At 47.9% G+C, this 25,779-nt stretch overlaps 2 protein-coding genes across 9 annotated transcripts in view; one reads left to right on the top strand and one right to left on the bottom strand.

The window, feature by feature from the left end:
• Positions 1-6,265, top strand: ckmb (creatine kinase, muscle b). The gene is made up of 8 exons (XM_035384206.1): positions 1-108; positions 1,798-2,007; positions 2,207-2,361; positions 3,026-3,158; positions 3,600-3,771; positions 3,911-4,034; positions 4,996-5,185; positions 5,761-6,265. Exons 2-8 carry the CDS (start codon positions 1,818-1,820, stop codon positions 5,937-5,939), a joined length of 1,143 nt encoding a protein of 380 aa, XP_035240097.1. The 5' UTR covers positions 1-108; positions 1,798-1,817; the 3' UTR covers positions 5,940-6,265.
• Positions 6,266-6,487: 222 nt separating this feature from the next.
• mark4 (microtubule affinity regulating kinase 4) overlaps positions 6,488-25,779 on the bottom strand; it is a 59,114-nt gene continuing 39,822 nt past the window's right edge. Inside the window, exons 9-18 of one of the 8 annotated variants that reach the window (XM_035384548.1) lie at positions 25,530-25,649; positions 24,666-24,765; positions 23,977-24,086; positions 23,248-23,437; positions 21,906-22,117; positions 20,299-20,402; positions 17,604-17,882; positions 16,190-16,272; positions 13,996-14,032; positions 6,488-11,851 (exon numbers count right to left, since the gene is read on the bottom strand). In XM_035384548.1, the coding sequence (XP_035240439.1) occupies positions 11,518-11,851; positions 13,996-14,032; positions 16,190-16,272; positions 17,604-17,882; positions 20,299-20,402; positions 21,906-22,117; positions 23,248-23,437; positions 23,977-24,086; positions 24,666-24,765; positions 25,530-25,649 (1,569 nt within the window). In that variant the 3' untranslated portion in view covers positions 6,488-11,517. Of the gene's footprint in view, positions 11,852-12,718; positions 13,255-13,857; positions 14,041-16,189; positions 16,273-17,603; positions 17,883-20,298; positions 20,403-21,905; positions 22,118-23,247; positions 23,438-23,976; positions 24,087-24,665; positions 24,766-25,529; positions 25,650-25,779 lie in introns of those variants that run through there. The other 7 variants (XM_035384550.1, XM_035384551.1, XM_035384552.1 and 4 more) reach the window with 7 other exon arrangements.

The following is a 25,779-nucleotide window of genomic DNA, read 5'->3' as shown; positions in this document are numbered from 1 at the left end:
TATATAAGCAAAGGTTTGACCCTTTCAAAGTTGGGCAACCCCTACATTGGCACTGGTGAACAGGCTCTGATCCCAAGGACTGTTACCTCTTTCTTTTCTTCTGTGCAGGTAAACCCCGATTCTGGTGTCAAGGGACAGAGTGGAAGAGGTGGGAAAGGAATGGAGGGATTTAGTTGGAAATTGACGCCCCGCCATCCCTTCACTTCTATGCACCCCCAAAAAATGACAAAGGAAGAAGGATTCTCTGTTTAGCTATGCTGAAGTGGCTTAAAATTTCAACTGCCAATTGAGTTGGAGTCCTGAAAATGCAATCTTTTTTTGTATGATGCCTTTTCTCCTTTGTCTTGGTGGACACCTCTTCGGTTTCTCCATGGAAGGTTGATGAAAGGGCGTCTTTTTCTCAAACAGTTGTGTTACAGGCAGTTCAACGATTGGCAGATTTCTCTTTTCCCATTACGGGAAAGGTCAGGGCCAGTATATGGATGTGTTGAACAGTGTAGATAAAATTTAAATGTGGATCATAGATGCCCTGCATAGAGATAAATGAACAGAATGGACTGGTCTAGTCTAAGCAGGGGTCAGGCTAGATCACAGAGTCCAAGACGTGGGGAGTCCTGTGGCTTTTGGATCTAACTCTGGGCTGGATGAGTTAACAGCTGAAATATTCTTGAAACCTAATCTTTCTGGTATGACCATCTCTGACACTGAGAGAAAGCAAGGGAGCGAGAGAGAAAGAGAAGAATTGACATCTTGAGAAATTAAGAACACTGATAGCATGGGGAAGCCACGGCACTTTGTTTGGTGTTTCTGCTCCTTTTAATCTGCGATCTTGCACGAGGTTCTGCAAGCTAATTAAACTAGCAGACTATATCTCCTATCATTATATATATGCAGGGATTGGATAGGAAGAGGTTTTTGAGAAAGCACTATTCAACTAAATTTTCAGTTAGTAGACCAATATATTTCGTCTGTATGAGGAAGGAAATTCTTTAACAGCATTCATACTCTATAAGCCTTGCTTTCAGAATCTTGCTGCAAAGAAGGTAATTACAAAATGATAACTGCATTCTTTATATTTAAAAAAATGGCATTCACAGCATTAACTGAATGGTACAAAGGAGATGTTACAAAATATTGATAGCAGGTTTTGCGGTCTGGCTTTGATGTTGAAGTCTTTGCCCTTGTGAGCAAGACAGAGTTGCCCTGCAGTGAGGTGTATAAATACCTATGTAGGTAACTAGACCAACTGCAAAGTAATTTTGAGTTACTATTATTGGTGAGTGTGTCTTGGTCACGGTATCTACGAGTGTGCCCGTGAAATGGGCATGCTAATTCTGAGTCAAAGGAGGAAAAAATATATATAAATTGTTTGTTACATAAGTCAGGACAGAAGAATAGCCGGCAATAGGGAAAGGGAAAAGGGAAAAAAAATCAATGGTCATGTCTGCTACATTTCTCCTACTGTGGGAAATAGAGTGTTGTAAATGTCAGTGTTTGTTGCATGTGTTAGGGTGGGGTGGTGGTAGTGCTAAAAATACCACCTGCTGCTCGGGGCTTAAAAGTGCACAGAATCCCTTGCTGCCATTCATAGTGGAAATATGAGGCGATGGCTGGACGTAGCCAGGAAAGTCGCAGCTAAGTTTGTGGGGATTCCACAGCACTTGAAACATGGTTTGTTTCAACTAGGCATCTCCTCTAATCCAGAATCCTGCTTTGCCAGGGTGGTTAGCCTACTGTAGAGGCACGGTCTGGACTCTTGTTCTTGCTCACACTTCTTTGTCTCCTCTGTGTCCGCAGACCGTGTTACAAAGGCAACCATGACGAAGAACTGCCACAACGACTACAAGATGAAGTTCAAGACGGAGGAGGAATACCCTGACCTCTCCCTGCACAACAACCACATGGCTAAGGTGCTGACCAAGGAACTGTATGCCAAGCTGAGGGACAAGTCAACCCCCAGTGGCTTCACCCTGGATGACTGCACCCAGACCGGAGTGGACAACCCTGGTGAGTGCACCACTGCATGATATCTCATCCCTCGAATGCCACCAATGCGCCGCAATGCCATATTTACTAGACGGGTTATTGGATTATATGTACCTCATCCCTGTCAACAGCTCAATGCTGACTGGTGGATGGGTGGATAACTGGCCAGTGATTGCATTGTGAGTACTGCCTCTTATGTTTCTGCCATTCCGGTTCCCAGGCCACCCCTTCATCATGACTGTGGGCTGTGTTGCTGGTGATGAAGAGTCCTATGAGGTCTTCAAGGACCTGTTCGACCCCATCATCTCCGACCGTCATGGCGGCTACAAGCCAACAGACAAGCACAAGACCGACCTGAACTTCGAGAACCTGAAGGTGAGGAGAAAGCACTGCCTTTAGGTTTTGGGTTGCTTGCGATTTGATTTATTAGACTAAAAAGCATTTTGAAATAGCCTCCTGGGGGCTGCATCTTGTTAAGTCGCTGTTTTAGCACATGGAAGGCCTGGTAATGAATCCAGACCGTGCTGCCTGTGGCCAGCAGGTCTCCAAGGCGACAGAGAAGTGACTCTTGTGACAACCCAGGGATGGATTTCAGTCGGACATGACATCAAAGTCTCATCATGCACCAGGCAGCCCCATTGGTCAATTAGGGGCCCAAAAAATACTTCTGTCAAGCCTGCATGTGAAGTGCCTTCCTGTGATTTTAAGAACTATGGGGTGACAAGCAGCAGTGGCTGACGTCACATGCGCACATACTTGCCTGCACTCTCCTGAATTGAAGGAGGATACAATGAGCACGGCACCATGGGAGTGAGATGGAAAGAAAACCCACAAAAAAAGATAATCTTTTTTTAAAACACTTTTAAATAGCATACAGGTATTCAGCAATTACCAGATAATAAGCTACTGGAAGCGATTTCATTGATGAGCCTATTGTATTTATGCTGGTCTATAAAAGCGGACCATTTAAAGTGGCGAAAACGCTATCCAGTTTATCCATGAGAGTAACAGTACGATGGATCGTCTCTGTCCTCTAAAGGGTGGTGATGACCTGGACTCAAACTACGTCCTGAGCAGCCGCATTCGCACCGGCCGAAGCATCAAGGGATTCACCCTGCCCCCCCACAACAGCCGTGGCGAGCGCAGAGCCGTCGAGAAGCTGTCCATTGAGGGTGAGTGTTGAAAGGTCTTCTCTGTCATCTCCATAGCTACAGAATAATCAGCTCAAGAGATCCCTACTTGTTTTGGGTCTGTGGATTGGTTTTAACTTATGAGATGAAACACAGCAACAAAGTGAGAACCTCTTTATAAAAAACAAGGCTAAATTGATATGACCAACTATTTCAATAAATCAATTAAATTAAAATAAATAATTTTTAATAAAAAATAAAAGGTGTATTTTGAAATCTCTTTCCAAGTTCATTTTGGTTCCAAATGACCCCCATTCCCAAAGGGCTTACAGAGGCCCCTGAGTTTCTACTGTAGTTGTAAAAGGCTGCGACGATGGGCCAATGGAAATGTTACCTTCAGGAAATAAGAATGGTACGGCAGGGTTTTGTGATGTCACTTCCATGCCTGGGGCTCACTTCTGTGGGTGCTTCCTCCACCCTCAGCTTTGAACAACCTGGACGGAGAGCTGAAGGGCAAGTACTACCCCCTGAAGGACATGAGCGACAAGGAGCAGGAGCAGCTGATCGCTGACCACTTCCTGTTTGACAAGCCCGTGTCCCCCCTGCTGCTGGCTGCTGGCATGGCCCGTGACTGGCCTGATGCAAGAGGCATCTGGTGAGCACAGGACCAACCTCTTCACCAGTCCTCTCATGGCTCACACTTGTGTGTGCATGTGTGTGTGTGTGTGTGTGTGAGGGACACTGACATGCATCCCAAACACATGAATGAGATTCTCTGCTTCTCTTACCTACAGGCACAATGACAACAAGACCTTCCTGGTCTGGGTGAACGAGGAAGACCATCTGCGTGTCATCTCCATGCAGAAGGGCGGCAACATGAAGGAGGTCTTCAAGCGCTTCTGCACCGGCCTGCAGAAGGTGCGAGATGTGCAGCATAGCTCTCGACATCCTCGTCTGTTAAGCAGGAACAAGATAAAATAGGGATAAAGTATAGATAAGACAGTTGTGATGTCCCCTTAGCAGTATAAAGCAGAGAGAAACTCCACCAATCATGAAGTCAGTGGCAGTTGAAAGTAGAGAGGGTAGAAAACTTTAAAGCTTCAAACTGACCATTGGTCTCAACCTCATGTCACATCTATTTTCAGCTGAACAAACGCCACGGCATGAGGCACTTTGGTAAGAACAATAGAACAAAGTTGACAGTGATAGGTGGATACTACTTCCTAGAAACTCACAGGATGTCCTGGAGTTCAGCCAGAAGGTATTCACCAATCATGAGCATTATTCTATTGGTTGTTACCAGCGTGCTTACTGATTGATAAAAATACTCACTGTGTGAGGTGATGCAATGATTGCTATGTCCTGTTTTCTTATCCCTGAGATCAATAGTAGTGGATGCCCAGTCTAGGAATTTTAGGGCAAAGCTACTCAAATGTGGCCAGCAGGACTTTTGGTTTTCTTTTCTTCCAGATAGTTAATCGATTGATTAATGCTACTGATTGGCCAGGAATTTAACTTACAGGTTTAACTTGGGTTTGCAGGTTTAAATCAGTCCTGATTAGAGTGGAAGAGAGAAAACCAGCAGTACGACTGGTCTTGAAGGCCAGATTTGAGTATCCCTGCTTCAGGGCCTCTGTTCAGAATGTTCTACTTACACTTCAACACCATACCACCTGATTCAGCTTATTAAAAATTTTGAGAAATCTTCAAATCTCTAAATCACAACATGTAAACACTGACTAGTGAAATCACATCAGGGCTCACAAGTACTCAAAATAACTTCATGGCTACCTTTCATTCATGAGGTATGTATTCATTTCACCTGTAACAGTCTCTCTCTCTCTCTCTCGCTCTCTCTCTCTCTGTTCCCATGACACAGATTGAGGGCATCTTCAAGAAGCACAACCATGGCTTCATGTGGAACGAGCATCTGGGCTACGTTCTGACCTGCCCCTCCAACCTGGGTACCGGCCTCCGTGGTGGTGTACACGTCAAGCTCCCCAAGCTGAGCACACACCCCAAATTCGAGGAGATCCTCACCAGGCTCCGTCTGCAGAAGCGTGGCACAGGTACGGTGCTCTGCCCACCTGTCCCACCCACTGGCCGAAAAAAGCTTCCCGTTCCCTTAACATGCCTCGGACACAGCACACAGCTGGTCTATCCTGCGGTACATGATCCAAAACACTCATCCAGTGATGAGACAAAAACCTATTATCCTCCTTCTAAACTACTATTAAAGGTAATCTGATTACGTATTCATTTATAAATGTTAAATGGCGAATTTCTTTTTTGGAGAGATTTTGAACTATCCAGTAGCTCATATTAAAGGCCTTTTGTAATATTCTCTCATTCAAGCCTAGGACAGGAACATAGCTCTCAGGGTGCTTTTGTTCCTTCTCCAGTCCTTAGCAGGGGTGGCCCAGCCCATGTTCTTCCTGGCTTCGATCGAGAACGTTCTATGTATATTTCAGCACCACACTACCTATTCAACTGTATGTTGACGACACTTCCTATCAGTTGGAACCCTGTGACAGACACCATGTGAATGTAGAGTGCATTTACAGAAGGGGGTGGGGGGGGGAGCGCAGAGGTTTAAAGTTTACTGGCTTGAGTGCTGACACCCCTCTCTTGTTCTGTGCACCAGGCGGTGTGGACACTGCTTCTGTGGGTGGCATCTTCGACATCTCCAACGCTGATCGCCTGGGCTCCTCGGAGGTCCAGCAGGTGCAGCTGGTGGTTGATGGCGTGAAGCTCATGGTCGAAATGGAGAAGAAGCTGGAGAAGGGCGGCACCATCGATGACATGATCCCCGCCCAGAAGTAAAGTCGGAAATACACTCTTTTTTTATATCACAAAACAGCAATGGAACACGCAGGAGAGCACACAAGACTGCAGCTCTGTCCATCCCCACCCCCTCTCCTGAATCTGCTCCTTTCTTTCCAGAAAGTTATTTCTCTCCGTCCTCTCTCTTCATCTACCTATTCCACTTCCTTCCTTTCTTTTTCTCCACTCATCCTTCCTGTTCTGTAACATCCTGGGATCAAACCACCACATAGTCAGATGCCTTCTGGCTTTGTGTTTTCACCGAAATTTGAATTTCTTTGGTTGTATAAAGTAATTAATTCAATAAATCTCGCCCCATAAAACAATCAATTGTCAGTCTGTTGTTTCTTCACCCTTGAGTCTGTTGTTAATACCACTTCCACAACACCAGGCATTCTACAGAAACATTTACACAACTCAGACCCCACTACACCTGCATCACAAATGGAAAAAATACCTTCTATAGCAGCTTACAAAGAGAGAATTGATGCTAGACCTGGAAATCATGTACAAAAAAAGGAAGAAAAGAAAAAGAAAAACAGGAAAGGTCCAATATCAGTGAATTTTTATTTCAGAACTTTTTTTCTGTAGTTCCCATTTTTTCTTTACATCTAAAGGCACCACAGCCGGCACCAGAATAATAATTTAAAAATTGAAAAGAAAAAAAAAGAAATTGACCCATATTTTCTTTTCTCATCTTTGTTTTTCTACACAATGATACAAATACAAGCACTCTGCTGGATTTTTACAGGGAGAGTAAGGTATATGTGTCTGAGTGTGTGTGTGCGTTGGTGTGTGTTCTGAGTGCGCGTGCGATGGGTTTGGGGTGTTCCTCTGTGTGGCCTGTACAGATGCTGCAGAGGGACAAACAGCGCGCACTCAAGCACAGGGCACAGTGCTTTGCTTATGCTAGAAACTTCCGTGTTCAAAAAGGCATCAGGGTCCTTTGCTGTGTGCTGGGGAGTCTGTTCACTCAACTCGTGGGTGAAGCATGACTGGTGCTCAGTAGTCAGGAAGGACCGTTTACTTTTCTGGGAGGGGACGACTTCATCCGATCCATTTTTAACAGATGCCTCAAGAGTTCCTGGTGTCACATCAGCGTTGAATCACATCGGCCAGTGTCACATCAGCTAGAAAGGTGTGAAAGTGCGGTGATTCGCTGACCAAATTAACAGTGCCGAGCCACGCACACCTGCAGCCGAACAGCACGGCAGGGTAGACGAAATGCTCAAAGACAGCGTCGAGTGAAGGATGCAAAGTCGGTCCTTTTCTTGATTTAACATTTTCAACTCTGGACAAGGAAGCGATTCAAAACGGGGGGTTGCAACTAGCACTTAGTACACAGCAATGACTACAAAGCAGTAAACTTCACTGGTTGGCACTTTTCCCATAGGGGACCGCACTAAAGCATTTCTGTAAACCTGCGGCGGTCCAGTTCTGCCATTTATTCACCTTCCATTGTTACCGTCAGATTTAAGGTTGGAACATGGCCTGGACCCGTTTCCATTATTCCCCATGAACAAGACAAGAATACTGCAGCTCTCTTTCACAGACTGGTGACTGGCTTCTTAAATGGATACATCTCTGGTTTTAAAGGCTTCAGTTTCACACCCCCCTTCAAGTCACACCCCATTAAAATGCTTGTTTTTAAATCTTACTATAAGCCAGGTCTTGCCAGTTGTCCCAATATTGACACCAGACACAAAATCCCCAGGAATATGCTCTCTCTTTTATCACAAGAAAGGTTCCTGCTGGACACTTCCTTAAAATCCTGTCCTAACTCCACCTCCAAATACCAAAGAGGGACCGTAGACCTCTCCCGGTCCACTGAAATTAACTGCTACCAATATGCTCGTGCTGAATCGCACAGTGGCTAATGGTGATCTAGCACTGACCAAAACAACTTCTTACATGGAATTGTGATTTTTGGAATCATATCTGAACAGCAATAGCGCTCGCAATCAATGAACTGACCAATCAACAGTGTGAGAAAAGGTCATTTTATTTTTAAGTTAAAACCGACTGTGAGTCAGCAATAGGTTGTTATGGCACCCCCTCTGTAGTAACAATTGTTTTAAACCTACTGCTTCCTACTCTTTAGACATGTCCCTAAGATCTAACAATATCTAAGTGATGAGCAGAAGACAGGCCCCTCTTTTAAGGTACTATTTTTATGAAAATCGTTTATCCAAGGAAGTGTCCAAAAATCACAGCTTTCACATTTAAGACATTTACCGACTCAGAGGCCTGCTTTTATCATATCCCACAATTCCTCTGGATGAGGCAGATTCACGTACAAGTTAGTGTCCTGGATACACCTGTTGTAAGCCACACCACCACCAATGGGATTTTGTATTATACAGGAGTTCCAGTGTGCAATACTGTTTTTGTATGAGAACCATGAGAAGATGAAAAAGGGGTTAATGCCATTTGAGGGGGGAGGATTCGTGTGCGCATGTCAGAGGTCTTGGGATTCATTTGTCCCGGAGTGGAGAAAATCTATCTGAAAAACAACATGAAATTACACAACATGGAATGAAGAGAGTAGGAGAAGCGTCACAAATCGCATGTAAACAGCCTAATGGAAAGGTATGGAAAACAGGAAAACCACCGGAAAGACTAAACCACCCTCATTTGCAGGCTTTTGACAGATCTGTTTACAATGGCGCCCTCTCTGGTCTGGAGGCAAACAGCCGCAGGTGGACACGCCTGAGGGACGGCTAACACGAGACCAGACAGAGCAAGCAAAGCAAAGAGAAACCATCCCGCTCTCTTGACTGGAAGTTAAAATGTCCCACGCATCCCTCCGGGGTCAAGCCGCCAGGTGAAACTGCAAGGCGGGGTTCCCGAACAGGCTGCGGGCAAGTTGGCAGAGTCGAGGTCCCAGGAGACGAGAGGTCAAATAGGCTCCGCCCACCCACACCCGCCAAAGTCTTGACCAACCGTCGGGTTGAAGCGCAGCCCGGATTCGAACCAGCGATTCCCCCGGCTGAACCTTTCGCAGAGAAGCGCACTACTGCTGTGGCCGGGCCAGACCAAGCTGAAACACATCTGGAGTACATCACCAGGCCATCTGGCAGACATGTATGAGCACCAGTTCTAGCATGTGTGTTTCCCAATAGCACAGCAATGAAGGGTCGCGAAGAGCAGACTCTTACTCCATAAACCATGAAGCCACTAAAGCACTCAGATTTCAGATGGGGGGGGGTGGGCTGTGATGTGGATCAGAACCCTAAGGGACGCTGTGGTCCTCCAGGATGGGGGCTGTGAGAGATCTCTCTCAACGTGTCTTCGGGGAGCCAGACAGTTGTGCAAATTTTGGAACCAGCCAAACCACTGGCACTTCCAACACGGTCGTCCCATTTCACATGCAGAGGAAGGAACTGAAGTCTGCCCTCCTTCAAGCTCCACTTCTTACTGAGATGCCTTGATGGGCTCTCCCAGGTCATTACAGATTTACTTTCCAAACCACTCCCTCCCTCTCTCCTCCAATCAGCAATCAGATCCTGTCTAACCAGTAAGACCGGATCTAATGTCACACCAAGTACTGATCAGAGGTCAGAGGTCAGTGCTGCTGAAAGGAGAGAAGAGTGTGGGAGCATTTGGAAAGGCAACCTAGAAAGCAGAGAAATACATCAAAGAGTAAGCATGTTAAAACCCTTGAAAAAACAAAATCCTCTGCGCCGTAAAGCTCTCAAAACCTTTTCCGTTTCCATTTTTAAATTTCTGCTGATAGCCAATGACTCCAAGACGCAACGAAGCGTCTGAGCCAACTGTGGGCGGACGTGAAGAATTTTAATGACAGGAAAAGAAACAGCGGGATGAAGTCCAACTGAGTGCACCTAGCGCCCGTTCTCCCCTGGTGTGCCAGGGCTCAGGTACAGCTTCACCTGGTGTACACCTGGTCTCCTGGTCTTACACCACAACTTCATTTCACAAGTAGTTTTTTTTTGTCAAGCTGAGCGAGATCCAACCGTCCTAGCTCTGCATCTAATCTGCTGCATGCATGCTCAGAAGCACGCCAAGAGTAGGGGCCCGCAAAATTAAAATGCTGCAACAGTCAGTGCCAAAACTCGTCAGGAGGGAGGTATCGTTACAGGAGGCCTTGTCCGAAATTTCATGAAATGTTCCTTAGCATCTCAGCAATCAAACAATTACGAGTCCAAATTGCCCTTCAACGTTGGGAATACTCTTTTCTTTTTAAAAACAAAGCCTTCATTCCTGTGCTCATGAGAGTCAAATAGCCATATCCTCATTAAAATAGCTGTGTGATAGCAACAGCCAGTGATAGCTATGCTGACTCTATATTTATGACAGAAAGCATGTGTAGCTGTATACCTATAAATTGCACCACTCTAACAAGGATTAATACAAAATAGAGCTTACTGGAGTTATTTTTTTCATGTTAGCTGGTTAACTAGGAAACACATTTGTAAAAGGAAAGCTTAAGAACACTCCGTTCTTGGCTGTGTCTCTTCCTCCATTTTTTTTCCCCCACACGTCTGAAATTGCAATTATCAACCGTTTCTGTTCGAATTTGTGCAACGGTCACAGCCTGGGACACAGCAACGGAAAAGCGAGATACCCTGGTCAGCCAGGCCAGTGTTAGTTCCAGCGCGGCTCAGCTTGGCACAGCATTGTTCTGTCAGCGGACAAAGGAGCAGTGAGAGAGGAAACGGTCACTGTCATTTCATCTTAATTCTTGTGCAGAAGTCTCCATTAAAAAAAAACAACAAAAAAAAAAAACACGCACACACACACACACATGGAACGGTACCATTTTAGAAGGGGGGTACAATTTTCAGAGGGGTTACGGTTAGTTCAAAGTGCTAATATATGAACAGGTCATACGCTCTATTTTAAAATGTGCATGGAGAAAACATGGAGAAAAAAAAAACCTGTAGTGGCTCAGAAAAGCAAGTCATCACGCACCCAGCTTTGTACACTGTGAAGTCAGACGGCTTTGTTCCTGCCCTCACCGACAAAAAAAAGACAAATAAAACAGCGAAGGGAATCTTGGCTTAAAATTGGCAGCCGGTTACCGGGAAGAGAAAACTGTTTCTCTGGAGGTTGCACCTCTGCGCATCTCTGCGTTTCTGCATATCTCCCCCTGGTGGCCGTAGTCTAGAATGACATCGACGGGCCAGATGTTTTCAAGCGGCTTTGAAATACTTCAATGTATGCATCTCTCAAAAACTAGGATTTAAAACAAAAAAAAAGACTTTAAAAAAAGAAAAGAAAAACAACAAAAGACGGTGAATCCCCTGCCCGTAACAAAAAAATTCAAAAACATTTTAAATAGCAGCTGTTCAAAAAAAAAAGAATGACAACAATTATAATCATTATGACGACGACAACGATATCATCAACAGGAATAAAAATAAAATCAGTTGGACTCCTTTTGCCCAGGAATAGTGATGTCTCTGGTAAGGGGTGGTGGGGGGGGTGGGTGGCGACCCGTCCGTGTCCGTGTGTCTGTGTGATGTCGAAGCGGGGGTGGGGGAGGGGTCGGCGGCAGTGTCTCTCCCTCTCTCGGTCCTTCTCCCCTCCGCCTCTCCGCCCCCACCCCCTGTCGCCCTCAGAGTTCCAGTTCCTTGGAGACTTTGGTGGCAATGTCCCGGAAGGCGAGCGGCGCCCCCCACAGGCGCTTGAAACGCACGCCGCTGGTCTCGGAGGGCCCGCTGGGCAGCTGGCACACCTGGGCCTCGAAGGCCACGCGCGAGCCGGCAGCCCCGTGGGTGCAGGACAGCAGGAAGGGGCCGGCCAGGTGGACCTGGCAGCCGCAGCCCTGGGCCGCCTCGCGCAGGGCCAGGACCACCTCCGCCGGGTCCCGCGGGCTCCGCACCCTCACATCCCAGCCGCATCGGGGGGTCCGGGGCTCTGACGCTTTTTGATGCCCAGGTAGATGGCGACTGTGAGGAGGAGGAGGAGGAGAAAGGCAGGGATGGGCGGGAGGGGGGGGGGCATGATCGGTATGGGTGGTGGTTGGGGAGGGGGAGAGAGAGGTAACAATTACTGGGGGTTCGATTCATGCCGGCACTTTGGCCTTAAAAAGCAGTCACGTCGTCTTTAACTCACCACTAATTAATCGAAATATAAATCCAGATTATTTAGATAAGGGATACGTTTTGACGAACATTTCTAGCCAAAAGAAAATAATTTCTTGAAAACAGTGCTGAGTGAATGCTACGCAGTAAAGCGGACTATGCTGTTACGCGATATGCACACATACAGAGACGGCTGTACTTATAAAACAGCCAGATATACTATTATTTAAGCCAATCACAAATTATTAAGAGAAACCTCTTTCAGTTCCAATCACTGGCTGGTTAAATCTAGACAACATACTAGTCATTTATGATTAACACCCAATATGACAGCTGCATTTTTTTGTTCATGTTTATGCCAAGAGTAAAGTCAGGAGCAACGCCACACCAAATGGAGTAAAATTACTTTTAGAATTTTGGGTTTCGTAAAATATATATCACAGGCATGACACTGAATCAAAGCGCCCTCATTCAGATTACCCACAATCCCATTACCTCTTTGAGTACCTCATTGTTCTTCAGTTCGTCACATGATGACAGAAGGCAGATTGTCGTTCCCCCCCCCCTCCCTTCAGTACACTTCTCATACCCCCCCCCCCGACCTATCACCATCCCAGTGATGAGATGTCAGATCTTTAAGACATATAAGGAGCAGAAACACACATGAACTCCATTCCACTCCCCACTGGCAAGACCATGTTTCAAACTTCTGTTTTTTATACATCTAGTTGATGGATTCGCCTTCATGTGAAACAGGAACATGATCTTGCTGTGTAACATCCTGTTCAACAGTAATGCAGCCAGAAGCCTAGCCCAGACACCGTGACGTAAAAGCAGAGCCAGTCCGCATAAGCGAACAGGCACACCTAGGTAAGCTGGTTCATAATGCAACTCGGACAAAACCGCAAACTCACTCACTCGTGGGTAAATTCATGTGCAGCACACATTTTACAGACCGTGCCAAATTATTCCGTAAATCTGTTACACAACAAATTTGAATCCAGGAGTGCACACTCACATTATTGGGGAACTGGGACAACTGTACAACTTCAAAGGTCTAGTGGGTGTCAAACACTAGTAGTCTACTTCACTGCACAGAATTAGTTATGGTCAGGAAAATACAGATGTCTACCACAGTAGTCTGGCTCTAGGACCTACAAGCCATCACAACCCAGGGTGCTATTAGGCAAACACGGAGCAGGCCATTCACTAGGCAGTTCAATCATTATTTTACCTGGTGTTTTTACTCAGATACTGTGCATCGGGGGCTATAGTGGGGAAAGAAGTACATCAAAACCAGTTGTATGATAACCCTGGGATGAAACTGGTGCCCAATACGTCTAATCAACAGTGACTTTAATGACAAATGCCTTAGAAACAGGTGCACCATAGCTTCTGTGTGCTATCTTTGTTTGAAATGTGCCCGGTGGGCAATAAGATGTGACTCAAATATCACTCAACCTCACAGAAATGAAGAGAAACACTGGTTGGCAAATGGCACCAGGTGCCCACTGGAAATGCATGCTAAGAACACTGATGTGAGCTGAATGCTCTATTATGCATTCTACACTTACAGGCAGTGTGCTACTGCCATCAAATTCACCTCTTTGGAGGAAACTATGAGTGGCACACCGTGTAAAATGTAGCCAATATCTGAAAAAAAAGTAGTGAAGCTTGTAGTGAAGTTCGCTGGAGTGAAAAACTGCTGGATTAGAATGGGAAATACTGCCGTATGTGTCAATAAAAACCCCTAAAAAATCCCATTCTGTGCACATTCTCCAAGCTGTGGCCAGAACTACCCACTCATGTCCAATTACTGTACCTAGCCTCAGGCTTCATTTTAACCAGAGACACAAGCTAACTAGGCCTGTATAAGTTGCATTCTGTTTTTTCTGAACTGAACTCAAGGCAATAGGAAACCCCAATCAGAAGCACGTAAAAGGTATAGCATAGCACAAGGGTCAATATCAGGCCTCCGACCACTGGGGGGCACTGTGTTGGATACTCACCTTGAGACCGGAGATCTGCAGACTCCCTCAGGTTCGTCTGTGACCCTCAAGAGGAAGACAAACGCCAGTGTTAGGAATGAATCAGTCAAGGGAAGTACCACCCCCCTCCCCACCACCTCCTTTGAAACACTGCACCCAGCATGACCACCACAATATCAACAACATCCACCCCACGGAACAACATCTAACTCAAGTCAGCAGTTCGCAAAAGAAATAAAAAAACATAACCAACAAACAAACAGGATATACTGTAAAGCAACACCAGGGATGATATCTATAGAAAGGAAGGGTTTTTAAACAGGTGAAAGCATCTCCCCAGGAACTACAGTGACCTGTAGGTTTGTGACTAAGCAGGGGAAGTTATTGTGTGTTCCAAAACCAGTGCATTATGGGACACTGCTCTCCTGAAAGTTCTGCCAAGGAGACATAATTGAGAAGGCACAGAACTCCCAATGAATCAGTCAGTTTACATAATGCAGTTTACATAATGTGAAGAAGTCTACCTGCTGTCAAAACTCAAAATAAATAGACACACACATACATTTATAAATGTTAATTGTTGCATTTGTTGTTTGCGTTCCAGTCTTAGTGAAGTATCTGTTCTAGAATAACTTCAACAGTCAGTTTTAACTAAATGGTTTAAACAAAAGTGGCCTCATTCTACAGGAATTTGGCCTTTGCATCTCCTCAAAGATGTCTCCTGGATGTTGAGGATGACTTTTCTTAAGAGCAGTGAACTGGGGCCATTTTGTGGAACTCAGCATGACTGACCAGGCCTATTATCTTACATGTGACTCAGTGTTGCCAACCTAACCCTTTAACCTAACAGGGAGGACAGGGGTGGTGGGGACTGCACTGTGCGTGTGTGCTTGGCCCTGAGCACTCCCCCACCACCACCCATAGGGGGCGCTCAATTGCAAATCCTGCCCTTCTTATCCTCCTGCCAGCTTTTGGCAGGAGCCCCATGCTGCAGTCCGCAGGCAGGGCAGGGGAGAGGGGGCAGGCCACGGTGCATAACCCAAACCTCAAGGTCCCATGCAGGAGGGAGAGGGTGAGCCTAATTAGGAACTGATGCGTGCATTATCTCACTGCAAAAACCAAAAAATAAGTCAATCTTACCAAGTATTTTAGTCGTACATTTAGACTAAACTTTTTTGCAGTGCTCAGCTGGTAGATGGGCATAGCTTTAAGTGCCATCTGAGGTGTGGTTTTAGACCCTTTCCAAATACTAAGGGGGTCTTACACAGGATGCAAGCACAAGTACGGCCTCCCCCCTGCAGTGAATCGCAGCTCTTAACTGCAGATAAGAAGCTTGTGACAGTGCGTCAGTAATCCCTGTTTAAGTCTGCGATGAAGCCAGCCTATCCCTTTCTAAACTTATCCCCCCGCCCCCAAAGACAAACATGAGTGCCAACCACTGTGGCGGGGGCAGGCAGTGAATGAGCAGTGGTGTTGGGGGGCCGCGGCACTGGGGCTGGTGAGACAGGGGGGTTAAGGTTCTTGACAGGAAGTGGAGGTAAAATGGAGGAATTTTGGCAATTCTAAAGGGGTGCGGGCCAAACCTCATTTTAAAGACATTAAGATGGGAGGCTTCGGTGGCCTCCACATGCACACCCTAGGGAGGGGCGGGGGTCAGAGGTGCGGCAGGAGTACTGTAACATTCCAGCCAATCAGATTTGGCCCCCGGGGGCCACAGTTTTGGCAAGCTCCAGACACGCAGACAACGAGCAGTTTCAACAAATGACCTCATCGCCTGGACGGATTCAGCTTCCCTCCACAGATACGGAGGTGCCGGAAAAAAACAAAAAAGGTTATCTTCTGACCCACAAGGACCAGACCAGAGGGGCCTCCGACTGAGCCAATAACGAATCTCTTTTAGAATGTGCATCCTGAAAGCACCACGCTCTAAGAATGCCAGCCTAGCCCTGCTGCACCTCACTGTGGAAGAATTAAGACTTGGACTGAGGACGCCCCTCCTCCAACGGGAGTATGTGTAGTGTAGAAAGTGACCTGCAGGGAGCGCTGTGGCGCCCAAACCTGACCAGGCCAGAGGGGCAGGCAGCAGACCGACAGGAAGTGGAAATGGGATGGAGGCTGGCAGGCGTACGGGCGGGCGGGCAGGCAGGCAGACAAACGGACGGACAGACAGACAGACAGAGCGAAGAAGCCGGAAACATGGGAGGAAGAGACTTACTAACTGTTTTTGATCCCTGTGGAAGAGTACAGCCCGAGACTGACTTGTTTGAGCTCTGGCGTTTAGAGGGGTCAAGATTGACCCTACGAGGGAGAGAGAGAGAGAGGAGGGAAAGAGATAGGGCAAGAGAGAAAAACGTAAACAGAAAAAGAGAAAGTAGGGAGACAAAGAAAAAAGAGTGAGAAGGGAGACATGAACAGAAAAACAGAAAAGGAAGAAATAGTGATAATAGCAGAAAAAGAAGGTAGAAGAGAGAGAGGGAGAGAGAGAGAGAGAGAGAGAGAGAAAGAAAAAGAGATTTGCAGCTGATTGGCAAGGAAAAGCAAACAAACATAAGAATCGAAATTGGAAAAACAAAAAAGAAACAAAAAGCCACCAACCACAGCCAAGACTGAGAGAAAAAGGGGAAGATATGGCCTAGGGCTGAAGCTGGAGGTTAATAGAGGAAGAAGCCCAGGGAAGAGTCAATGCTGATTAAGGGAGTGGCGAGAGCAGCGGGGGGACAGGGGTCCGCTGGCGTCCGGCAGGCCCCGGCGCCTGCTGGTGGCCTACATGCACCTATGCCCAAAAGAGACGCCTTTGGCCGTGGTGACCCTGGCTGGGTGAGGCCCAAAACGGTGCGGGCTGTCACACACGCGCGCGCACACACACGCACACACACACACACACACGCGCACACACACACACGCACGCACGCACGCACGCACGCAGGCACACACACGCGCACACACACGCACACACGCACACACACACACGCACACGCACACGCACGCAGGCACGCAGACATGCACAAACATACGCACAGTACTACTGATGCTCATTAATCAGGCCGGACTGAATATTCCATGCATGGGGGTGAGCCTACCTCATCCACACAGATGTCTGCACACACACACACACACACACACACACACATTCATAGAATTCAAAGGAATGTTGTCAAACTAAACTGGTTTCTCAAGCATTTGAAACAATTCTTGCACATACATACACAGATTTATTGGTCACAAGTTCCTCACAAATTTGCTAATTTCAAAAAGTACTTCTTAATGGATTACACCAATAACAGCCAATTTTTACATTTCAAATAATATCTGTACGCAGACCATATGAATTAGATAACATTTGTTAAACAGCATCCATTAACATTTCCACCATGCTTAACACTTTGAAGAGTATTTTTCTTGGAATGGTTTCTCAAATTCTATGTCAGAGGTTCTAGAACTCCATTGCTTTCAATTACTAGTTGTGATTGTGACATCAGCATTACTAGTAGTAATTGTGACATCAGCATGAGAATGTTCAGTTAAGAACATTCTAATCACATATTTCTGGTCTTATGCCTTAAAAGGTCAATGCTTCTCAGGTCACTGGTGCTGGTGGGACCCCCACCTCGGCTCCCCTCTCCTCTTACCTGCGTGTGAGCTTGGAGGTGAGCTTGCTGAAGAGGTTGGAGGTGGCGCGGGTGCGAGCGTGCGGCAGGGGGCTGGCATCGTGGGACAGGGTGGGGGAGGTGGGCGGGGCCGCATGTGGGGGTGGGCGGCGGTCCCGGAGCTGGCCCCCGTGGAAGGTGCTGCGGATGGTGGAGCCGCGGGTGAGCCGGGACCGCTCCCCGGAGGAGGAGCCGGACGCCCCCGCCCCCGCAATGCTGTGGGTGGAGGGGGAGGCTGGGGGGAGCCGATGGGACAGGGAACTGAGAGGGAGAGAGAGAGGGGGGAGAGGGGAGAGAGAGAGAGAGACAGGGGAGGAGAGAGAGTTAAAGAAAGTGAGAGGTAGAGGGACAGGGAGAGAGAGGGATAAAGAAGGACAGTGCAAGATAAAGAGGGAGAGAGAGGGGTAAAGAGAGATAGGGAGGTTGGGAGGGAGAGAAAGACGGAGAAAGATGGGGAGGAGAGATGGAGAATGGAAAAAAACATTTAAACACAGCAAAACTTGTAACAATTGCTTTATACAGAGAGTACACAAATTATCAAAATTAAACACGATTTTATCTATGTCAATGTTTTCATCAATATCAGACATTGGGTAGTAATAATGATGAACAAGTGCATGCATAAACAGCTCAGGCATAAACAGCTCTTGCTGTGGGTGGCTGAATCTGTAAATCGTACTGTGGTTTCTCATGCAGTAACTGCACCAAGGTACCGCATGCAAGCCAGGCTGTGTGGGGGCTACGGGTAATGAGTCACTGCATGTAAACTTCCATGCGCATTTGCTTTCTGCTTAGAGATGTATGTTCAGGCTGAATTAGACTTCAGCCCTTTGGCGAACAGCATGTAATTATAGACATGATTGTGGGAGAGAGAGAGCGAAAGAGTGTGTGTGTGTGAGAGAGGGCAAGAGAGTGAGTCCTTTGATGCCCTTTTATTTTAACACTTGAAGGAGACAAACAATTTCTTATTACTCAACATTTCACAAATGAAGGGAAAAATCCAATAGAAACGCAACAAAAATCATAAAACAACAACCGAAAACCACACATAAAAATAAAACGCCCTCCACCCCCACCCAAAAAATGTATAGATAAAAAAAAACACAATATAAATATTAAAGAGAGAGACATTCAAGTGAAAGAGGGGAAATCAAAGACAGAAAGCTAAACAAAAGGAGGAAACTGGAATAGAACTACTGCAAAAAAAAAAAAAAAAAGAAGCAGAAGAGTAAAAACAGCATCCAGGAAAAAGAGGAACAAGGGAGAGCGGCACAGACAGGCAACCGATGAAGCTGACTGGGCCTGTTTGCATTACTATGACGTTTTCTGCTTTCATGCAGGGAGGAGAGAAAAAGATGGGAGGTAGGAAATGGAAAGAAGAAAAAAAGAAAAAAGAAAGGAGCCGAAACTGAAGGAGGGAAAGAGAGAGGGGGGGGGGGGGGAATGGGACGTTGTGGGACGGGCGTCGGCTGGCTGTGTGGCACCAGCGCACAGAACGGCAGCGGCACACGTCTCTGGCCCTCTGTCCCGCGCCCGTGACAGATCTGGCATGACGGCTGGCGGGCCAGGCGTGGGCTCTGCCCCCCCGGGGGCTTTGCTTAACGCTCTGAATAGCGAGCGCTGTGATAACCCCCCCCCCAAAACTGCAGAGCGGGCCAGGGAGAGAGAGGGAGAGAGCCTCGCTTTCAACAGCCATGTGCAGCACTTTGGAACTTGTGTGCTGTTTTTACAGGACAGGGCCTGTGTGCTGGCAGGAGGGCACCAGGCCATCTGTGGGTGCGTGTGTGTGTACATGTGTGTGTGTGTGTGTGTGTCTGTGCCTGTGTGTTTGTATGTGTGTGTGAGTGTGTGATATCGACAAGACTGGAACAGCCACTGTGGGAGAAGTGGGCACGCTGCCAGCGTTGGCTCTCTCAACGCATAGCATGAAGCTGCGAGTGTGCTGTACGTGCTGCGGAAATGAGCTTCGGCTAGTTCACACAAACTAAATGACGTAAAATGAAGGATCTGAGGAGAAAACGAAACTGCACATTGACTTCGGCCACCGGAGTGAGCACATCCCTGCTGGCCGATCTAGCCAAGATGTCTGTAAACATGTAATGCACACAACACACACTCACTCTCACACACACACACTCAAACACTCACTCACACACTCACACTCTCTCACACTCACACACACACTAACACACACACACTCACTCACACACACACACACACACACACTCAAACACTCACTCACACACTCACACTCTCTCACACTCACACACACACTAACACACACACACTCACTCACACACACACACACACACACACTCACACTCACACTCTCTCACTCACACACACACACACACACACACACACACACTCACTCTCACACACACACACTCAAACACTCACTCACACACACACTCTCACACTCTCTCACTCTCTCACTCTCTCACTCTCTCACTCACTCTCACTCTCTCACTCACTCTCACACTCTCACACTCTCACACTCTCACACTCTCACACTCACTCACTCACTCACTCACTCACTCACTCACTCACTCACTCACTCACTCACTCACTCACTCACACAGTCACACAGTCACTCGCTCACTCACTCACTCACTCACTCTCACACACACACACACACACACACACACACACACACACACACACACGGGTGTCTCACCTGTTCTCCTTGCCGTTCTGCAGTAGGGAGTGTCTGTCAGTGCTGGAGCGGTCCGTGCACACGTAGGTGTTCCGGCGAGTCATGGCACTTGCTGGGATGTTGTTCTGGAGGAGGGGGAGAGCACAGGTGTAACTGGGCGCAGTGGGCGTGTTCCATCACGCCCCGGGCCGTTCAGCCGTCCTGCCTGCACTCGAACCCGCACGCCCACAGCTCGTCTGACTGGCAGACTGAGCGGGAAGCACAGTGGACCGAGGGCTACATTTCACACACTTACAGTTCCACAGACCAGGAGCAGAGCCTGTGATGAGAACACAGACAGCAAGTACAGGAAACGCACACAATCTGCTGCTGAACACTCCCCTTCCCTAAAGTCGTATTCTTAGCCCCCATCACCTCGCAGTTCTCTCCAGAGGCCTCTGTCATTTGCCCTCTCATCCTTTCTTCCTCCCTCTCTTTCTCCCTCCCTCTTCTTACTCTCGCAGGTCCAGACATGCACATAAAACTTGCGTCGCAAATTGCGGCCTGACGAGGGTACGTCGGTACGTTCGCAGCCTGCCTGAACTTAACATCTTATTTGCTACAACTGCAGCTAATTACGCAATCAGCGAATGGGGCTACCTGCTATTAGCATCGTGTGTATCAGGCAGAGCTTAAACCGTGCAGTTCAAAAAAGTCCTGTTTAGTGCACTGAATGTCTTTATTGGATGTGGGGAGACTGATTATCTGCTGGTGCACCTTAAGAGCGTGTCTAGCTCTACAGGCAGCGCACGACAAAATGCGAACAGTGATCTTCCAGCTGTGCCAGGAATTGTCAGTTGAAATGATCCAGATGTAAGATAGCGTAATGCTGCAGAGAGCTTAACTATTGCTGGGATGGAATGGGAACGTTCTGCGGGAGGTTCTAGGTCGTCTTTTTACTTCTTCCAGTAGAATTATTTTTTGCTATGGCTGGGCTTCGCCGGGGAAGTCGTGGGCGTCACAGATTTTTGCCACTTTCTTCTTTTTTTGGCAGTCTTTCCCTGCTGTGGTGCTTTCCGCGATTTCTCGTCAGTTTTTGATGGTAACCGTCAGCCTTAACACAGCCCACAAACGTTTGACGGCCCCAGTCCACAGCGCTAATGCTGAGCACTCCTCCTGTTAGCTGCAGTAATGCTGCCAGTGATAACAGGCGCTCCATCAAAGATTCAAACCTCACGATGTAGGTTATAACATGTCCCAAAACTTTAAGGAAATAAAAACAAACACATGGGAATACACGTCTGGTCCATGGCCCAGTCATTTCTTTTTTGTTTTTTTTTCCCCGGTCTCTCTTTCTATTTCCGCGTCCATTCTGTCATTCTCCTCTGTCCAACTCAATCTCACTTCACTGCAGTCCTCTACCTTTTTCTCACTCCCTTATTTCTGCTATCCCTCTTTCTCCTCTTACCATTCCTCTCCCTTTTCCACTCCATCCGCCCTTTCCTCTCATTCCCTCCCCATATCTTCTTCCCCTCTCCCCTTTCTGTCACACTCTCTCGCCATGTCCCTCTCTCACTCCATCTCCCCCCTCTCCCTCCTCCTACCCCTCCCTCTCTCTCTCTCTCTCCCTCTCTCCCTCCCCCCCTCACCGTGGTGGCGTTAATCTCTTTGCGGCGGTCGGGGATCTCAGACTTGTTGGGGTTGTTGGCGCTGCTGACCATGGGGCTGGAGGGGGGGATGCTGCGGCTCCCCACCACGCTGCAGCTGGCCTTGCGGGACGGCAGCCGCTCCTCCTTCAGCTCCCCGTCGCCCGTGCTGGTCGGGCTGCGCTTGGGATGCGCCACGGGCAGGGAGGGCCCGCCTGGGGGGGGAGGGGGGGTCGTTAAAACCACACCCACCGCGCACGGCTCGACCGCCCTGTGCCAAGATACGCAGCTCACACAGGCACACCTTAAAGCGAGAGTCAGCAAACTGCCATAAACTGACAAGCACAGGAGCAATATTGTGGATTTATAGTAATGCAGTTAGACTCATATTTCCTTATGGAACATGGCCATTGGTCACATTACAATTTCTGTGGTCTAATTAAAATGGAAAGTGCTACTGTTTTGTCAGCTAGCCAGTGTCTATATAGCTATTCTGGATGCAGAGTAGTTAATCTAATCTAAGACTGTGGCTGACATGATGTGACATACATGCATCAGAGAGTGATTTGGGTACAGTTTCAGTAAGGACTTGTGTGATTTGGGGCCAGTTTCAGTAAGGGCTTGTGTGATTTGGGGCCAGTTTCAGTAAGGGCTTGTGTGATTTGGGGCCAGTTTCAGTAAGGGCTCGTGTGATTTGGGGCCAGTTTCAGTAAGGGCTTGTGTGATTTGAGGCCAGTTTCAGTAAGGGCTTGTGTGATTTGGGGCCAGTTTCAGTAAGGGCTTGTGTGATTTGAGGCCAGTTTCAGTAAGGGCTTGTGTGATTTGAGGCCAGTTTCAGTAAGGGCTTGTGTGATTTGAGGCCAGTTTCAGTAAGGGCTTGTGTGATTTGGGGCCAGTTTCAGTAAGGGCTTGTGTGATTTGAGGCCAGTTTCAGTAAGGGCTTGTGTGATTTGGGTACAGTTTCAGTAAGGGCTTATGTGATTTGAGGCCAGTTTCAGTAAGGGCTTGTGTGATTTGAGGCCAGTTTCAGTAAGGGCTTGTGTGATTTGGGGCCAGTTTCAGTAAGGGCTTGTGTGATTTGAGGCCAGTTTCAGTAAGGGCTTGTGTGATTTGAGGCCAGTTTCAGTAAGGGCTTGTGTGATTTGGGGCCAGTTTCAGTAAGGGCTTGTGTGATTTGGGGCCAGTTTCAGTAAGGGCTTGTGTGATTTGAGGCCAGTTTCAGTAAGGGCTTGTGTGATTTGGGGCCAGTTTCAGTAAGGGCTTGTGTGATTTGGGGCCAGTTTCAGTAAGGGCTTATGTGATTTGAGGCCAGTTTCAGTAAGGGCTTGTGTGATTTGACGCTCACAGAAGTCGCTGTGCCGCCGCTGGCGATGGTAGGTGGAGGCGCTCCGCTGAGTCTTGCTGTGCGAGGAGGCGGAGCCAGAGGAGGAGGCAGCAGCAGAGGAAGCGTGCTTGCTGGTGCCGTTGGTGATGGTGCTGGGTCGCACCCGCGCCAGGGACAAGCTGCTGCCCGACCGCGATTCGCTGCCCTCCAGCTGTCATGACAACCACAAACAGAACTCTCTGGGGTCAGGGGAATGGAACATAACCCTCACGACCACTCGCATCTCAAGCACAGGGCTCAGATGGATCTACTGAGGAGACACGTGCGCACGCACACTCGCACGCACGCACAAAGACACACATGTATGTATGCGTGGGGCTGTGCTAAAAAATTACTCTCTGTGCATGGGTCCTTGACCTAGTCCTAGTGCACAGTGGGTTCAAATCCCAGGAGGGAATCTGTTCTTAGCTATAGCTAAAATACTTATCTTTGATAGTAGCTAATTACAAATTATAATTAATATACAAACTTTTCTATATGCATACTTTTACGGTATGCATCAATTATACAGTGAAGGATATTTCCAAAGTGCAATGACCAACTTTATCACTTTATTCATATATACTAATCACTACAAACAAAAGTTGTTTTAAAACAAAAGTGGGCACAGACAATGGCTATCCTTCCTTGGCCATCCCTGCAGTGTGTTGTAAATAGACTTTGGCAGCGCCCCCTGCTGGTGCGGCTCACCTCATTTTTACGGCCCAGCAGCAGGTAGGTAGCTGTGACCTCATTGTACTTCTGATTGGTCAGGGCGTCTTTGATCTCCTCACGGGAATATCCCATCCCCACCATCACTTCTGCAAGGCATGGAGAAAAAAAACACATGGGTGAGAGAGGGAGGGGAGGACAGAGAGAGAGAGTGGGAGATAGAGGAGGGATGGAAGAAGACAGTGGGGATACAGAGGGAGAGAGAGAGGGAGACAGAGGGAGGGGAGGATAGAGAGAGAGAGGGAGATAGAGGAGGGATGGAAGAAGAGAGTGGGGATACAGAGGGAGGGAGTGAAGGAAAGAGATTAAGAGGAAAGGAAAGAGAGAGGAAGAGGGAGGATAGAAGAGGAAAAGAAAAAGAGAGGGATAAAAAAAAAGAAGGCGAAGAAAGATGGGTCCTTCAGGACCCCATGTGACCTCACCGCTGGCTACTGGCCACAGCCAATAACACTTAGAGAGGAAGAGGATGCATACGCACGCAGAACACATTCCAAACGCACTGCGTCTGCATTTACGTTACCCGGGAAATGGGGAGAAGATGGATCTGAGAGGCGCAGGAGCGGCCAGGTGCCAGGCCAGGGGAGAGAGGCCTGAAAGGGAGGGAGGGACGGAGGGAGGGAGGGAGGGAGGTGGGGACAGACGAGGGACGCGAGGCGCGGGACGCTCACCGATGCGGCTGGCATCGTTGTAGTCCTCCACTGGCTCCACGTGGGGCTTCAGCTCCTCCCCCTCGTACCCGGCGTTCATCCACTTGTCCTTCATGATTTGCTGGTGAGGACACAGGGCGGGGGGGCACAGACAGGAACAATCGAGCACAGATCAGAGCCAGGGGCCTGGACTGCATGAAACCCTGACTAACTTTACACAGCTGGTTTGAATGGGGGGTTGTTGTTATTATCGAATTGCAACTTTTATGACAACGGGACAGATAACATTCAGTGAAGGTTTCTGTCATTTGACACCAGCAGCAGGACCAACATTTTATTCCCAGGGAAAGCTTAGACAAATTGATTTTACGCTTTTATTGTAACTGAGCTCTACAGTATTTATAAACTTGGAACACAAAAGCAAATATAGCAAGCTTGGAGTTCATTTCAAAGCTATCACTGAACCTAAGTGAAGCACATGTTTTGGTAGGATTGATATAGTTGGCTATACAAAAGGGACCATATCAAGGTTGATCTCAGGTCAGACTGAAATGCTATCAGGCAGAACGTAAATGATTTAAATGAGTTGTGCTTCCTGGACCACTTCTTATATCACTGTATCAAAGGGCCTGTTTTAGCTAAATAACTAATCTGGTGACTGCAGCTTTAGGTCCTGATGTAAGACTTTACCCACAGCTCACGTGATTGGTTACAGCTTAGGGTCCTGAAATCTGAACTCCACCCCCAGCCCTTATGATTGGCTACATCTCAGGGTCCTGAGGTAAGACTCCACCCCCAGCCCCCGTGATTAGCCTTCAGCTTTGGGCCATAGCAGCAAGCTCCACCAGAAAGACCCTCCGATCGGCCGCAGTTGGTCCTCCTCACCTCCAGGGTGCAGCGCTTGGTGGGGTTGAGCACCAGGAAGCGGCGCAGGATGCCCTCGCAGTCGGTGGACATGTAGAAGGGCACGCGGTACTTCCCCCTGAGCACGCGCTCGCGCAGCTCCTGCAGGTGCGGCAAGCACAGGCACATTCGGCGCAGTCAGTGCACGCGCCTCCGACATTCACACAGCTCCGGCTCCACCCAAAACTCCAGAACACAAAGCGTTACAAACAAGTACGGTGGCGGACGTATG

The sequence above is a fragment of the Anguilla anguilla genome, chromosome 12 (genome assembly GCF_013347855.1).
Source record: "Anguilla anguilla isolate fAngAng1 chromosome 12, fAngAng1.pri, whole genome shotgun sequence".
NCBI lineage: Eukaryota > Metazoa > Chordata > Actinopteri > Anguilliformes > Anguillidae > Anguilla > Anguilla anguilla.
Note: the sequence above shows the minus strand (reverse complement) of the source record. Positions and strands in the feature narration are given on the sequence as shown.